The 14,901-nt window shown below is 39.2% G+C and overlaps 1 protein-coding gene across 3 annotated transcripts in view; it reads right to left on the reverse strand.

Moving 5' to 3' along the window:
- Nucleotides 1-14,901, reverse strand: part of RASGRP3 (RAS guanyl releasing protein 3) — a 122,513-nt gene that overhangs the window by 17,332 nt on the left and 90,280 nt on the right. For all 3 annotated transcript variants that reach the window (XM_057742959.1, XM_057742958.1, XM_057742960.1), the window contains 2 exons: nucleotides 10,354-10,431; nucleotides 6,386-6,502 (listed from right to left, as the gene is read on the reverse strand). In XM_057742959.1, coding sequence (XP_057598942.1) covers nucleotides 6,386-6,502; nucleotides 10,354-10,431 — 195 coding nt within the window. The remainder of the gene's footprint in view (nucleotides 1-6,385; nucleotides 6,503-10,353; nucleotides 10,432-14,901) is intronic.

The raw sequence follows: 14,901 nt of genomic DNA on the forward strand, positions 1-14,901 counted from the left end.
AACCTGATTGAAAAATAGGCAGAGGACCTAAATAAACATTTTTCCAAAAAAGACTTACAGATGGCCAACAGACACATGAAAAGATGTTCAACATCACTCATCACTCATCTCAGGGAAATGCAAATCAAAACCACAATGAGATACCACCTCACACCTGTCAGAATGGCTATGATCAAAAAGACAACAAATAACAAGTGTTGGTGACGATGTGGAGAAAAGGGAACCCTCATGTACTGTTGGTGGGATTATAAATTGGTGCAGCTACTATGGAAAACAGTATAGAGGCTCCTCAAAAAATTAAAAATAGAACTATCATACAATCCAGCAATTCCACTTCTGGGTAATTTTTCCAAAGAAAACAAAAACACTAATTTGAAAAGATATATACATCCCTGTGTTCATTCCAGCATTATTTACAATAGCCAAGATATGCAAGCAACCTAAGTGTTCATCAACAGATGAATAAATAAAGAAGTTGTGGTATATAAATAAAATGCAATATGACTCAGCCATAAAAAGGAACGGAATCTTGCCATTTTTTGACAACATGGATAGATCTTAGGGTATCATGCTAAGTGAAATAAGTCAGGCAGAGAAGGACAAATATCATATGATTTCACTTGTGTGTGGGTTCTAAAAAACAGATGAACAAACAAACAAAACACAGAAAGAGACTCATAGATACAGAGAACAAACAGGTGGTTGCCAGAGGTGAGAGGAGTGCGAGGATGAATGAATAGGTGAGGGAAATTTAGAGGTGCAAACTTCCAGTTATAAAATGAATGAGTCACGGGATGAAATGTACAGCATAGGGAATACAGTCAGTAATATTTGAATATCATTGCATGGTGACAGATGGTAACTAGACTTATTGTGGTGGTCATTTTGTAATGTGTAGAAATATCAAATCACTATGTTGTGCAACTAGAACACCTAGAAGGTCAATTATACTTCAATTTAAAAAATGAGGACTAATAAGGGACAATGTGCCCTATCAGAAATCAAAGTTACATTAGTCAAAACAACACGGTAGGGCTTCCCTGGTAGCACAGTGGTTAAGAATCCTCCTGCCAATGCAGGGGACATGGGTTTGAGCCCTGGGCCGGGAAGATGCCACAGAGCATGTCACGGAGCAATTAAACCCGTGTCACAACTACCGAGCCTGCGCTCTAGAGCCCATGAGCCATAACTAATGAGCCCACATGCCACAACTACTGAAGCCCATGTGCCTAGAGCCTGTGTTCCACAACAAGAGAAGTCACCGCAATAAGAAGCCTGCGCACAGCAACAAAGAGTAGCCCTTGCTCTACACAACTACAGAAAGACTGCGCACAGCAACGAAGACCCAACGCAGCCAATAAATAAATAAATAAATAAATAAATTTATTTAAAAAAACAAAGAAACAAAAAAAAAACCACATGGTATTAAAACTTACTGCAGAGAGGACAGTCCAGAAACAGATCCACATATATATAGAAATTCAGAATATCAAAAAAGTATTCAAATCCACAGGGAAATTATGGGTTATCTAATAATTGCTGTTGAGTTAAATGGCTAATAATCTTATAAAATAAATTGCCCTAAACTAAATTCTAGAGGCATTAAATATTTTAATGTAAAAAATAAAGTTATAAAAAAAAGGTAGATAAAAATATTTTTCATGTTTTTTTATCTTTGAGTAGCAAAGAACTTTCTTAGCATGACATCAAAATCAGAAGTCATAAACAAAAATATTTCACTACAATAAAATGCAAAATGTCTGAATCAAAAAGGCTCAATTAACAAATTTAAATATAAATGACAGAAAATCATTTGCGACATATATGTGAGCAAAGATACAAAAGGAAGACAGATGATCACCAAAGTAAAAATACAAATGGCCAATACGTTCATGGAAAGATGCTCAATTCTGCTAATAATTACAGAAATACTAATGAAACTTTTTTTTAACCTCTCAAATTGGAAAACATTAAAATAATTGGTAATTTCCTAGGGTATGTGAAAATAGGCACTCATATCAAGTTGGTGAGGCAAGTAGCCACAGCCTTTCTAGAGGACACTCAGTGCTTATGCTGACACAGCAATCCCACTTCTAGGAATTGTTCTAAGGAAATAATTGAACAAGCTTGCTCACATATATATATGTACATATGCATGTGAGTGTGTGGAGATGGAGGGGGGAGAATAAAGTCATAAAAGATAATCTACAAATTATCAGTGATTATCTCTAGACAGAAGAACACCAAGGCCTGAAAGTAAAATTTTCTATTTTCTATGTTTTATGTAATGTTTTAATATTCACAATGTTTCTGGCTTTTTTTTTTTTTGGCCTCACCGTGTGGTTTATGGGATCTTAATTCCCCGACCAGGGATTGAACCCAGGGCCACGGCAGTGAAAACACCGAGTCCTAACCACTGGACCACCAGGGAATACTCCTGATTTTCTTCATAAGCAGAAAAAAATAAAAAAGATTTTTCCATTGCCCTCTGCTAAATTGGATTTTCAAACAGTAAGTTCTCCCTGCAAACGCATGTATGCAAACATTTAACCTAGAGTCTAATTATAATGAATCAATCTGTCTTTCCCCTGTGATTTCTGTCTATTGTATTTTATCTGTATTGCCTTAGGTCGCAAGCTGCTTCAGAAGTATTTTGGGAAGTAGGCAAAGTATAAATGAACAAATTACTTTATTAAAAATATGATTCTTTAGCACCCATTGTAAGTTTATCCATAGATAACTGAATTTTTTTTGCGAGTCTCACTATCAAAACTTATCCATAATCAAAATTGCTTAAAAATGAACTATTATAGACAAGGGTGTCCACTCTCACCACTATTATTCAACATAGTTTTGGAAGTTTTAGCCACAGCCATCAGAGAAGAAAAAGAAATCAAAGGAATCCAAATTGGAAAAGAAGAAGTAAAATTGTCACTCTTTGCAGATGACATGATATTATACATAGAAAACCCTAAAGACTCTACCAGAAAACTGCTAGCACTCATTGATGAGTTTAGTAAAGTAGCAGGATACAAAATTAATGCACAGAAATCTCTTGCATTCCTATACACTAACAACGGAAGAGCAGAAAGAGAAATGAAGGAAACTCTCCCATTCACCATTGCAACAAAAAGAATAAAATACCTAGGAATAAACCTGCCTAAGGGGGCAAAAGATCTGTATGCAGAAAACTTTAAGACATTGCTGAAAGAAATCAAAGACGACACAAACAGATGGAGGGACATACCATGTTCCTGGATTGGAAGAATCAACATCGTGAAAATGACTGTACTACCCAAAGCAATTTACAGATTCAATGCAATCCCGATCAAATTACCAATGGCATTTTTCACAGAACTAGAGCAAGAAATCTTACGATTTGTATGGAAACACAAAAGACCCCGAATAGCCAAAGCAATCTTGAGAAGGAAAAATGGAGTTGGTGGAATCAGGCTTCCTGACTTCAAACTATACTACAAGGCCATAGTGATCAAGACAGTATGGTACTGGCACAAAAATAGAAAGGAAGATCAATGGAATAGAATAGAGAACTCACAAGTAAGCCCAAACATATATGGGCACCTTATCTTTGACAAAGGAGGCACGAGTATACAATGGAAAAAAGACAGCCTCTTCAATAAGTGGTGCTGGGAACATTGGACAGCAACATGTAAAAGAATGAAATTAGAACACTCCCTAACACCATACACAAAAATAAACTCCAAATGGATTAAAGACCTACATGTAAGGCCAGACACTATCAAACTCCTAGAGGAAAACATAGGCAGAACACTCTATGACATCCATCAAAGCAACATCCTTTTTGACCCACCTCCTAGAATCATGGAAATAAAATCAAGAATAAACGAATGGGACCTCATGAAACTTAAAAGCTTTTGCACAGCAAAAGAAAGCATAAACAAGACTAAAAGGCAACCCTCAGAATGGGAAAAAATAATTGCCTATGAAACAACGGACAAAGGATTAACCTCCAAAATATACAAGCAGCTCATGAAGCTTAACACCAAAAAAGCAAATAACCCAATCCACAAATGGGCAGAAGACCTAAATAGACATTTCTCCAAAGAAGACATACAGATGGCCAACAAACACATGAAAAGATGCGCCACATCACTCATCATCAGAGAAATGCAAGTCAAAGCCACAATGAGGTATCACCTCACACCAATCAGAATGGCCATCATCACAAAGTCTGGAAACCACAAATGTTGGAGAGGGTGTGGAGAAAAGGGAACTCTCCTGCACTGTTGGTGGGAATGTAAGTTGGTACAGCCACTATGGAAAACAATTTGGAGGTTCCTTAAAAAACTACAAATAGAACTACCATATGATCCAGTAATCCCATTCCTGGGCATATATCCAAAGAAAACCATAATCCCAAAAGAAACATGTACCATAATGTTTATTGCAGCACTATTTACAATAGCCAGGACATGGAAGCAACCGAAATGCCCATCAACAAATGAATGGATACAGAAGATGTGGCATATATATACAATGGAATATTACTCAGCTATAAAAAGGGATGAGATGGAGCTATATGTAATGAGGTGGATAGAACTACAATCTGTCATACAGAGTGAAGTAAGTCAGAAAGAGAAGGACAAATATTGTATGCTAACTCACATATACGGAATCTAAAAATGGTACTGTTGGACTCAGTGACCAGAACAAGGATGCAGATACAGAGAATGGACTGGAGAACTCGAGGTATGGGAGGGGGCGGGGGGTGAAGGGGAAACTGAGACGAAGTGAGAGAGTAACACAGACATATATAAACTACCAACTGTAAAATAGTCAGTGGGAAGTTGTTGTATAACAAAGGGAGTCCAACTCGAGGATGGAAGATGCCTTTGAGGACTGGGGCGGGGAGGGTGGGGGGGGGTTGGGGGGGGCGTCAAGGAAGGGAGGGAAGATGGGGATATGTGTATAAAAACGGATGATTGAACCTGGTGTACCCCCCCAAAAAATAAATAAATAAATAATAAAAAAAAAAAAACAGATGATTGAACCTGATGTACCCCCCCCAAAAAATAAAAAAAAATAAAAAAAAAAAATTACATCTGACAACAGCTGCGAAGAAAAATAAACCACAAGAAGAGAAGAAAAAAAAAATGAACTATTATGGAGTGCTTACAATTTATAGTTTAGTACCCATATTTATACTGAGAGTACAAGATTTTTTGTGGAATAAAATTCATTACAGAAATTCCAATATAACCCAGCCATTTATTCGATGAAATCAGTGGTACTCAATCTATCCAAACTGGGCCAATCTTCCCCCATGAAACTGGAATTGAAGAAAAGCAATAAGGTATAAAGGGGTGGGGTGAGAAAGAGACTCCCCATGTGAAGTAAAGAAAGTCTGTCTGCAGAGAATGGAGTGAGCATTTAGAGAAAAGCAGAAATGAGAGTAGGAGAGAGAATACTTCTTTCATTTCCTGATTCTAGATTTTCCTGAGCCACAACTCCAAGAACCCGGATCCTTTGCCCACCTTCCCTGGCTCCAAGTTGGGCCTGTCACTACCACATCATCCCATGGTTTCCACTGGACCCTATGACTTTCTCATCCCCCTCCCTCACCCTTTCTAATCTCCCCTTCCTGCTTCACATGCTCCATGCAACTTTTCTTTCAGCACCTCTTAGTTTCATGGATGATCCAAGACATAGAACATTCTTTTTCTGTAAACATCCTTTCCCAGCAAAGAGCACATTATATCTCAAAGACTTGTTCTTATTACATCCGAGGATGTACCAATCCATGAAGGTAGATGTTTAATCGATAATCCCAGTTTCTAGTGTCTGAGATATTTCCATCTTTCCCACATTGGTGCATCTATTTTTTTTTTTAATATAGAAAACTCCGACATAATCTTGCCCTTTGTTATGTGATGTTTCTGACCTAAATGGTACTGTGCTGTGGTGTCACAGACCTCCAAATATATATAGCTGGAGAAACTATTTGACTTACAGAATTTTTTCCTACCCTTAGGTAACCAATTTATCCAGCATTTTATTATGATCTATGTGGGTTTTTAATAAGTAGATCCTAATTCTCAAACAGTCCCTTGGGTTGCAGGGGCAATGACAGAAGTGTCAAATGCCTGGGGAAGAGAGGGATTCTAAGTAGCTGGGAATATTTGGGCAAGTGAGAACTGACCGACAAGAAGGGGAAAGGGGGCCTTCCTGGGAGGATCTTCCCCAGAAGCCACAGCCAGGTAGAGCGAAGTGTCTGCTGAATCGCTCCTACCTGTCAGAGGGCTGTCTTCATGGACTCCATCTGCTTCCTGGGCAACCGGAGAATATTCTGGAAAGAGAAAGGGGCCTCCTTGTGCTCACTTTTAACTGTCCTTCAACCACTTACCTCAACTAATTTCCTGATGTGCTTGTTGATGACTGTAGGATCTGGCTTTGGCATCACTCCTGAGGCCCACTCCAGGGGCACCACGGGCTTGTTGGGTGACGTAGGGGAGGTAGGCTGCTGACAGAAAACACACACACTTTTCAACTTTAACTAGGGCCTTGAACAATTTGGACCAGGGACACTGAGAAAGACATATAAGTTTTGCATATTAATATCAGTAAAAACTTAACGTTTGTGTAGCACTTAAATATTTTGAAAACAAACATCAGTGAAAATTTTGTGAATGGAATATTTTGTCAGTAGAATCTAATCTGTAACTAAATACATATTTGGAGAGTGCATTTTGTTTAGCAGAAGCCTAGACCATATTATTTTTGGTGGAAAAAAATACTGCTCTCCCAGCTCATCCAAAAATCCTATCCAAGTTCCCCAAATAATACTAAAACACCCTTAAACATCTCTATAACGATCCACATAGTTGTTTTCTCGTATAATACAGAGCATATAAAACACCAGTGATCTAATTCTTTAATAGTCGGTGCTAGTGATAAATTAGGTGTGTGCGGTAAGTGGGCAGCCAGGCACCACCAAGTTTATGTGGTCTTGCCAGCATCTCTCTTAATACGCTTAATCAGTTCTTGATGGTTTGGCTAATCAGTAGCTCTCTCAAGCCCTCTTTGGTGAACTTGTTTCCTCCACAGGTTTTTTCACATTCTGGCAAGATATTTTCACTTAATAAAGTGGAGAAGATAGTGGTGATAATGTACAATATGTTTACACAACACACGCGTGAAGCACAATCCTATCAGGAGACCAGCCAGGAGTGCTGTGCACTTCGTCTCCTCTCCCTAGGACTCTCAGAGGATGAAATATCTTTGCTAGTGCGTGCATGCAAACCTGTATTAACAGGTTTTTTATTTGAAACTGAGTTGGGGATAAACATCTTTGCAAGAGGAGTTGAGGCGTAACCATATGGATTTAAGCCTCTATCAGTGTTGTGAGGTGGGTGCTGCTGTGGGCTTCAAACAGGACAAAAAATTACCTGCCATCTGAATATGGTCACCCCCCCACATTGACTCTCTCTCTCTCTCCCCCCTCACACGCACACACGCACACACACCCTCTTACATCTTGGCTCTTGCGGTCAAGCCTTTCGTCTTGTTGATGTGATAAAGGATTAAACCCTCCGTTCCCATACTATACAGCAAGCATCCCTCCCCCCCACCTCGGGGCACTACAACGCCAGAAGCACTACAGTGAACGCAGAGGGATACCAAAAGATATTTCAAACTTCCGAGGGAAATACAGCAGTACTCAATATTTGTCAATACCACACGAACTACCAGCTTGAAGTAGTTCACAATTCATCCATTAGCTCATGCCACATTTCTATCAATGATATCATATCTTTGTGAAGCAAAAAATCAATGTGGAACAAGCAATAAGGGTGACAGTATGCAATCTGATTCCAAGATTTAAGAAATTGTATTATGCCTGACAGGCACACACATCCATTAGCAGTTGTGGTTTTTTAACAATGAAATACAAATATTATTTTTGAATGTGTGTGTATTATTTTTTCAAGTGGGTACTAAGTCATTAGAACATCAATATTTACACATATTTAGTTGCTTGGACCTAATAGTCTATAAGTGGAACTGTTAGGTATTTCTTTTGACCTAGAGGTAGCATGAAAAAACTGAGATATGAAGTAAAACATGAAGAATAGTGAAGCACTAAGGATGCCACTATGAAGAGCAAGAGGTCAAGAAGCTCTGGGACTAACTAGGTGAGGTCAGCCAGCACGAACGGTAAGCACATTAACTTACAGCTACAGGCTCTCAGTGATATAATCCTGACTGGAAGTTGTTCTTGAGTTCCCAGCACGAGTTAAACACTAAATACAAAATAGGGTGACATTTCACCTAGAGAAGAGACAGAAGGGATTGGAAAATGTTTTTTCATAGATTCATAGGATTTTAGCACTTGGAAGGGGCTTTGAAAGCTTCTGCTTTTATAAGAGATAAAAGACTTTTTTATGTTGCATGGAAATGTCTCCTAAAATTGGTGAAACTTGATCCTGAAAATAAACTAAAGTAAATCTAAAGGGCACAAATCAGGCATGTGTGCTAAAAGGGTCATTTCTACTCTGTTTCTGAACAAGGGATGGTGGAAAAATAATGGGCAGCATCATGCCGTAGAAAAAGCACAGGCAATAAAGGCAGAGAGTCCTGAGACAAATCCAAATTCTCCCACTCTACTGACTGTGTGGTCAGTGTGAGACACCTATGCTCACCAGACTCAGTTTCCTTCACAGAGTTAATGAGATTACATATATATTATGACCTGCCAGGTGTCCAACAACCAACAGGTAACAATTAAGGTGCCTGGTTACAGGTAAAGGAAGGTGTCAGGAGGTGGCAATGCTGTGTGTGCACGTACAGGACAGCTTCATCACATCAAAGCTATGGAATGGGGGAAGAGCTTATGAATTCCTTTTTTTTTTTTCAATAACATTACCTTTCTTTCCAGCTCTCTCTTCATCACGCTAGCTTTGAAGAATCTGGTCCTAACTCCTCCCTTTGCCTGTGCTGTATCTTCCCACATGGCTGCCTTCTGCAGTGTCCCCAGGAGATGGGCCTCTTGAGATTGGCAGGGAGGGGAATGTGATGATGGAACCACCACACATTATTTTAAGAACAGATGCTACCAGGTCAACTGACTCAGACTCAAGTTCATGCGCTCCCACTTGGCCTTCACTCTAAACAGCATTCACAGCCATTCTGCCTGTTTCAGTTCAATGGTTGAGAATTGTCATAGGTATTAACAGATGGACAAACTTAGGGCCTAGGGCTGCTGGCAACATGCCACAGAACTCAGCCGGTACAGAGGTAACGAATGAGACCTTCATAAGAAAACGGATCTCAGGATATAAGAAGCAGACAGAAATTTTTTCTTCAACATGCAAACCTCATCCTTGTTGTAAATTTCATGTTCGCCCAGATATTTTTTTCACTGATGCAAAGCATATTTGAGCTACAGTCCACTTGCTAAAAGTAATGAGCAATGTACATTCAGTAATGCAAGTTCTTCAACTTGTTATGTAATGTTTCTTTACTAAGAGTCAGCTATCAATGAAGTGAGACTCAATCCAATGTGATACTGAAATTCTGAGCTGGGTCAATCATTAGTAGAGAAATTTGTGAGTTATGATTAGGGCATTTAAAATTTATTAAATCTAATTTTATGTTGAATGGGCTTTAAAAAAAGCCTAGAAGGGTCTGAATGATATTTAACGTTAAGAGAAATTATTGTTCCTTTTTTTTTTTTGCGGGGGGGGTTGGTTCTCAGAGGGAACATGAAAGATCAACAATAAAACAGAGTAATTGGAGGGACTTCCCTGGTGGCGCAGTGGTTAAGAATCCACCTGCCAATGCAGGGGACACGGGTTCGAGCCCTGCTCCAGGAAGACCCCACATGCCAAGGAGCAAATAAGCCCATGCACCACAACTACTGAGCCTGCGCTCTAGAGCCCGTGAGCCACAGCTACTGAGCCCACACGCCACAACGACTGACGTCTGCGCGCCTAGAGCCTGTGCTCCACAACAAGAGAAACCACTGCAATGAGAAGCTCGTGCACCACAACGAAGAGTAGCCCCTGCTCTCCACAACTAGAGAAAGCCCATGTGCAGCAACGAAGACCCAATGCAGCCAATAAATAAATAAACAAATAAATATAAACATTAAAAAAACCAGAGTAATTGGAAATGATGTTCTTCTTTATTAGCTTCTAATATGAAGAAATAATTCTCTCTCAGTGCTAAGCTGTTCCATTGGTAAAATGAGAAGAGTATAGATTTTTAAATGCTTCAAGGTTTAGATCACAAAGCACTACTGTAACAGCCAATTATTGTAAATGACAGATTATGGTGTTTCTCACTAATCCTTAGAGAGAAAACAACACCTACCGATTTAGAATTTCTAGGCTCCAGCACCAGTGACAGTTTGTAAATATCATCTTCTGTGTGATAGAGGTCCAGAGAAAGCTACAACAAATTAGAAGGGATGAATAAGAATGTTGAATCCTTTATTTATTTATTTACATTGCTGAAATTTTTTCAAACCGAATGCCCAAGCTCCATGTCTAATAACTTGAGCGAATGCGGAACATTAAAAAGATAGCATGCAGAGGTGGAAAATGACATTAAAAAAAAAAAGTTAACCTAGTGTGGTCATCAGCATTAACAAGAACCATTGACTCAATTTCTCAATAAATACTGAGTAGCTCCTAAGTACCAGGCACTGAGCATGAGATAAGGGATCCTTGATGTTACAGGCTAGGACCAGGGGCAGGGGCATAAAATAAGATTTAGAAATGGAATAAATGCTGTCTTAGAGGCTTAATTTAAAAACTGTAGAAATAAAGGAGCAATTAATAGGTTTCTGTTATTTCAGGGCATTGTGTTAAGTCTTGGTGATACAAAATGGTACAAAAATCATTCCTGCCCTCAAGGGCCTGACAATTTATTTGAATAAACAGGATCTGAACATAAAAAGGCAACATGTGCTAAATGAGAAGTAGGTTGCCCCACTCTAAGTGCTGTAGGAATTTTTCAGGAAGGCAGCGTATAAAGCACCAAGGAGAGGTTCTGGAGACCAGCGCCTGAGTTCAAATTCTGAGCCTGCCACCGGTTAGCTCTGTGACCTTAAGCGAGTTATTTTCTCTCTGACACTTAGTTTCCACTTCTGTAAAATGGGAATGATCACAAAATTGGATTTTTATGAGGATCAAATGAAATAATGCACGTAAAGTACTTCACACAGGACCTGGCACACAGTGAAATCTCAGGAAATGTAATCTGGTGTTGTTGATGTTATTGCTATTATTATAACTGTTACAACTACTGTGTGGGGGCCACTGAAGACAGAAATGATCAGGATGGATTCACAGAGGAACTTGTGAACTGGGACCTAACTGGGAGAACTTGGAGAAATAAAGACAGAAACATCGGGATAGGCAAAGATAACAACATAGACCAAGACTGAACAGAGTGGATAAAATCTATAAAACTTTAAAATACATGTTTTCATTCACCTAAAATAGAAGTCATAAGACTTAAAATAAGCCTGGATAATTCCCACACATGCCCTTCAATGTTAAGACTCCTGATAAATACAGCTGATTCACTTTGTTGTACAACAGAAACTGGCACAACAGTGTAAAGCAATTATACTCCAATAAAGAGCTTAAAAAAAAGAACGAGAAAAAAAAAAAAAAAAGAAAAGAAGCTACAAGGATATATTGTATAACATGGGGAATAGCCAATATTTTATAATAACTATAAATGAAGTATAACCTTTAAAAACTGTGAATCACTATATTGTATATCTGTAACTTATATAGTATTGTACATTAACTACATTTCAATAAAATAAAAAAAATTCTAAAAAAAAAGAATCCTGATGAATCATACCATTTCATCAGGAAGGAAGGTGCCCTGTCCTCTCTCTGACCATTTAAGCATGAAAATTTTCCTTTAACATATTTTGTCTAAAGATAAAGTCTTAATGTGTACGGGTATAGAAAGAAAGGAAAGAGAAAGAAGAAACAAGCAAGAGAAAATTCAGAGGCAAAGGATGTCTTTCAAGGATTTATCTTTCTGTTCTATCTCATTAAAAAAGAAGTTGGTATTATAAATTGTCATTTTTGCATCATTCATTCAACAAATATTTATTGGTTACCTAATATATGGCAGGGACATTTCTAGTCACTCTTCTAGTTACTAAATACAACAGTTAAATTAAGGATTTCATACATCTGGTCATGTATTGCATTACCTAGACCTTGTCATCTAAAGGTTTTTTTGTAAGCATAATAAAATTGACTTTACTATAAAATTGCCCCAGTATCATTTCAGATCGTGAAAATCCTGCTCACGAAGAATGCACACTGTATCCACCTTCCCCTGAACAGCAGTCACTTCTACCTCCAGGGGCCCTGCCTTTTGGCAGGAGAGGAACTAGCCTCATGTCACAAACAAATGGAGCCAGCCCACTATATAAAAGAGAGAAGGGAAAGGCACGAAAGGGATATTGTGATAGAGACACTGGTATAGCAATGTACTTGGTAAAAGAGTTTTGCAGATATAATTAACTTGGGGATCTTTCCTCATAGCTCAACAATAAGAAAAATTTGTGCTGATAAGTGGAATTTGACACTGGATCTCTGCGGTAGGGAAGCAATAGGGGAAGGTGTGATCTCTGATGAATGGAAGACAGCCACTACCCAGCTAAAGCAAATTACTGTCACTTTGACGACAACTGCCACATCTAATTTGTCAAGAGAAGTCAGAAATCTAGAGTTTTGTATGAAATATCCTCATTTTTAAGCACTGGCAACTAATAACCAAAATTTTTTATGATTCCAAGTGGGCCAAATAAAACACATCTACCATGGGCAACTGCCCACCATTTTGTAAATTACATAATAGAACACTCTGCAGGTCTCTAAGCCTCATGAAAGCAGACAGCACATCTGTAATTCCACCTCTATAATCCCAGTCCTAGTTTGCTACCTTGCCCTGTGAATGCTACAGAGACAGAAAACCGAGTGACTTCTTCCTTCTGGATTCCTTGTCGTCAGGAGTTAATCCGGGCTTTGATGAGTATGTTCCTGTCCTTCTGACTCTTCCTCTAATGACAGCACTGGCATCTGCTGGAAAGGAGATGACAGCAGTGCAAGAACATCCAACCAGAAACCCAAATGAGCCACGCACTAAATAGGAGAGATGCTCTTTCAAAAGACACAGAACATCCTTGGGTATTTTCATGTGTCAGATGGACAGACACTTAACTCTATGATGGACATGTTTTCGTCTTCTCCCAATACTTGCTCTCCATTTATTAGTAGTAGTATGAACCTAGGCAAGTCATTAACCTTCTTGAGTCTGTCTTTTGATCCATAAAATGAGAATCGTCAATAATAGCTCCCTCCCAGGTTTGTTGTGAAGATTAAACAAGCTGATGTGTGTCCAACGGTTTGTTTAGAGGGCCACACAGATGGGAACTGCAGGGTTTGGCTCCCAAACAACGCAGCAGCCAAATGTCCCTGTGCTCACCCAAGAGCACAGAGCTGCCTTCTGGGTTATTCCAGCCATCGCTCTGCTTTCCCAGCCACGATCCTACTTGCTTGCTTGATCTCCTCTGGGCTTTACGGCCCTGCACACAGTGATCTGTTCTACTTCCAAAGCACCTTTTAAATAATATATGCAGCTTGTCGATGAGGTTTCAGAAATGTTTATTTGTGTCTAACATGTTTTAAGTTTGGTTGTTTCTGAAAAATGTTCTGAGTCACTGTTTCAGGTTATTGCTTTTACATCCAAGCCTATCAGCAAAGACAGCTGTGGATTTAGTCTGCACCTTAGGACTGACATTGCCTTGACTGGAGAATTGTAAAATGACACACACTTGGTCATCAAACTCTCTCCATTCACCATTTTTGCAATTCTTCCTCCTCTTCCTTCTCCTCTATCTCCTCCTCCTCCTCCTCCATCTCCTCCTCCTCCTGCATCTCCTCCTCCTCCTTCGTGTCCTCCTCCTCCTCCTCTTCTTCTTCTTCTTCAATTGTAAAAATACAGGGGCTTTCCAGTTATTTGCATATACTCAGAATGGTAAACGTAACTGATAGATCTAAAAATACTATGAAAAAAATCAGACTAATTCGTATACCATGAAACAAGAAGCATCAGTCTGAAAGCTCCTGGTTACATGAATTGGGATCACAATGGAAAATGTCTTATCCAGATCTTCCCTGAAAAGGGGAACAATCCAAATCGAAACAGTTTGGTGGTGTGGTCCTCTCTCCTTCATGTGCCCAGTGCTGTTCAGGGACTAAGGTTTTTACAAACGTAGTCCCTGCTCGCATAGCTTCTGTTTTGTAATTAACACTTTCTTTACACACTCATGAAGAGGGAGAGAGATTATTTAATTGTCACAGATGCAAAATAAAGTAAATGTCAGCAATATTCCCACATCACAGAGTAAATGTCCATCAGAGAGAGAGAGAGACAGAGAGAAAGCCCCAAACTGGGATTCAGAAGTTGGCTCTTTGCAAGCCTTCTGTCCTTTATGAATCTCAGCTTCTTCATTTCTAAAATAGGAAGGGGCAGGGGTGATGTTACATCCTCTGACCTCCCCAGGCTACATCACAGGGTGTGTGTGTGAGAATCTACTAAGGAAATGTATGTGAAAAGTGCTGTGAAAACTACAACCAATTATTACAGAAAGTTCAAGCATTCTTATACAGCCTACTGCATCGAGCGGGCATTTAGCAATTGTTCATTAACTGGAGTTCTCATTTTCTTTCTTCCAGGGCTCTCAATCGTATGTCAGCTTCCTCACCTGGGACCATGTTTAGAAGCAGTCACTTCAGGCAGAAACTTGACCTAGAGTCTTGGGGCAAAAAGAATCACCCCTTTAATGCTGTGCTTAAGAATGACCTCACATGCATTTGGACA

The sequence above is a fragment of the Hippopotamus amphibius genome, chromosome 7 (assembly GCF_030028045.1).
Source record: "Hippopotamus amphibius kiboko isolate mHipAmp2 chromosome 7, mHipAmp2.hap2, whole genome shotgun sequence".
In the NCBI taxonomy this organism is placed as follows: domain Eukaryota; kingdom Metazoa; phylum Chordata; class Mammalia; order Artiodactyla; family Hippopotamidae; genus Hippopotamus; species Hippopotamus amphibius.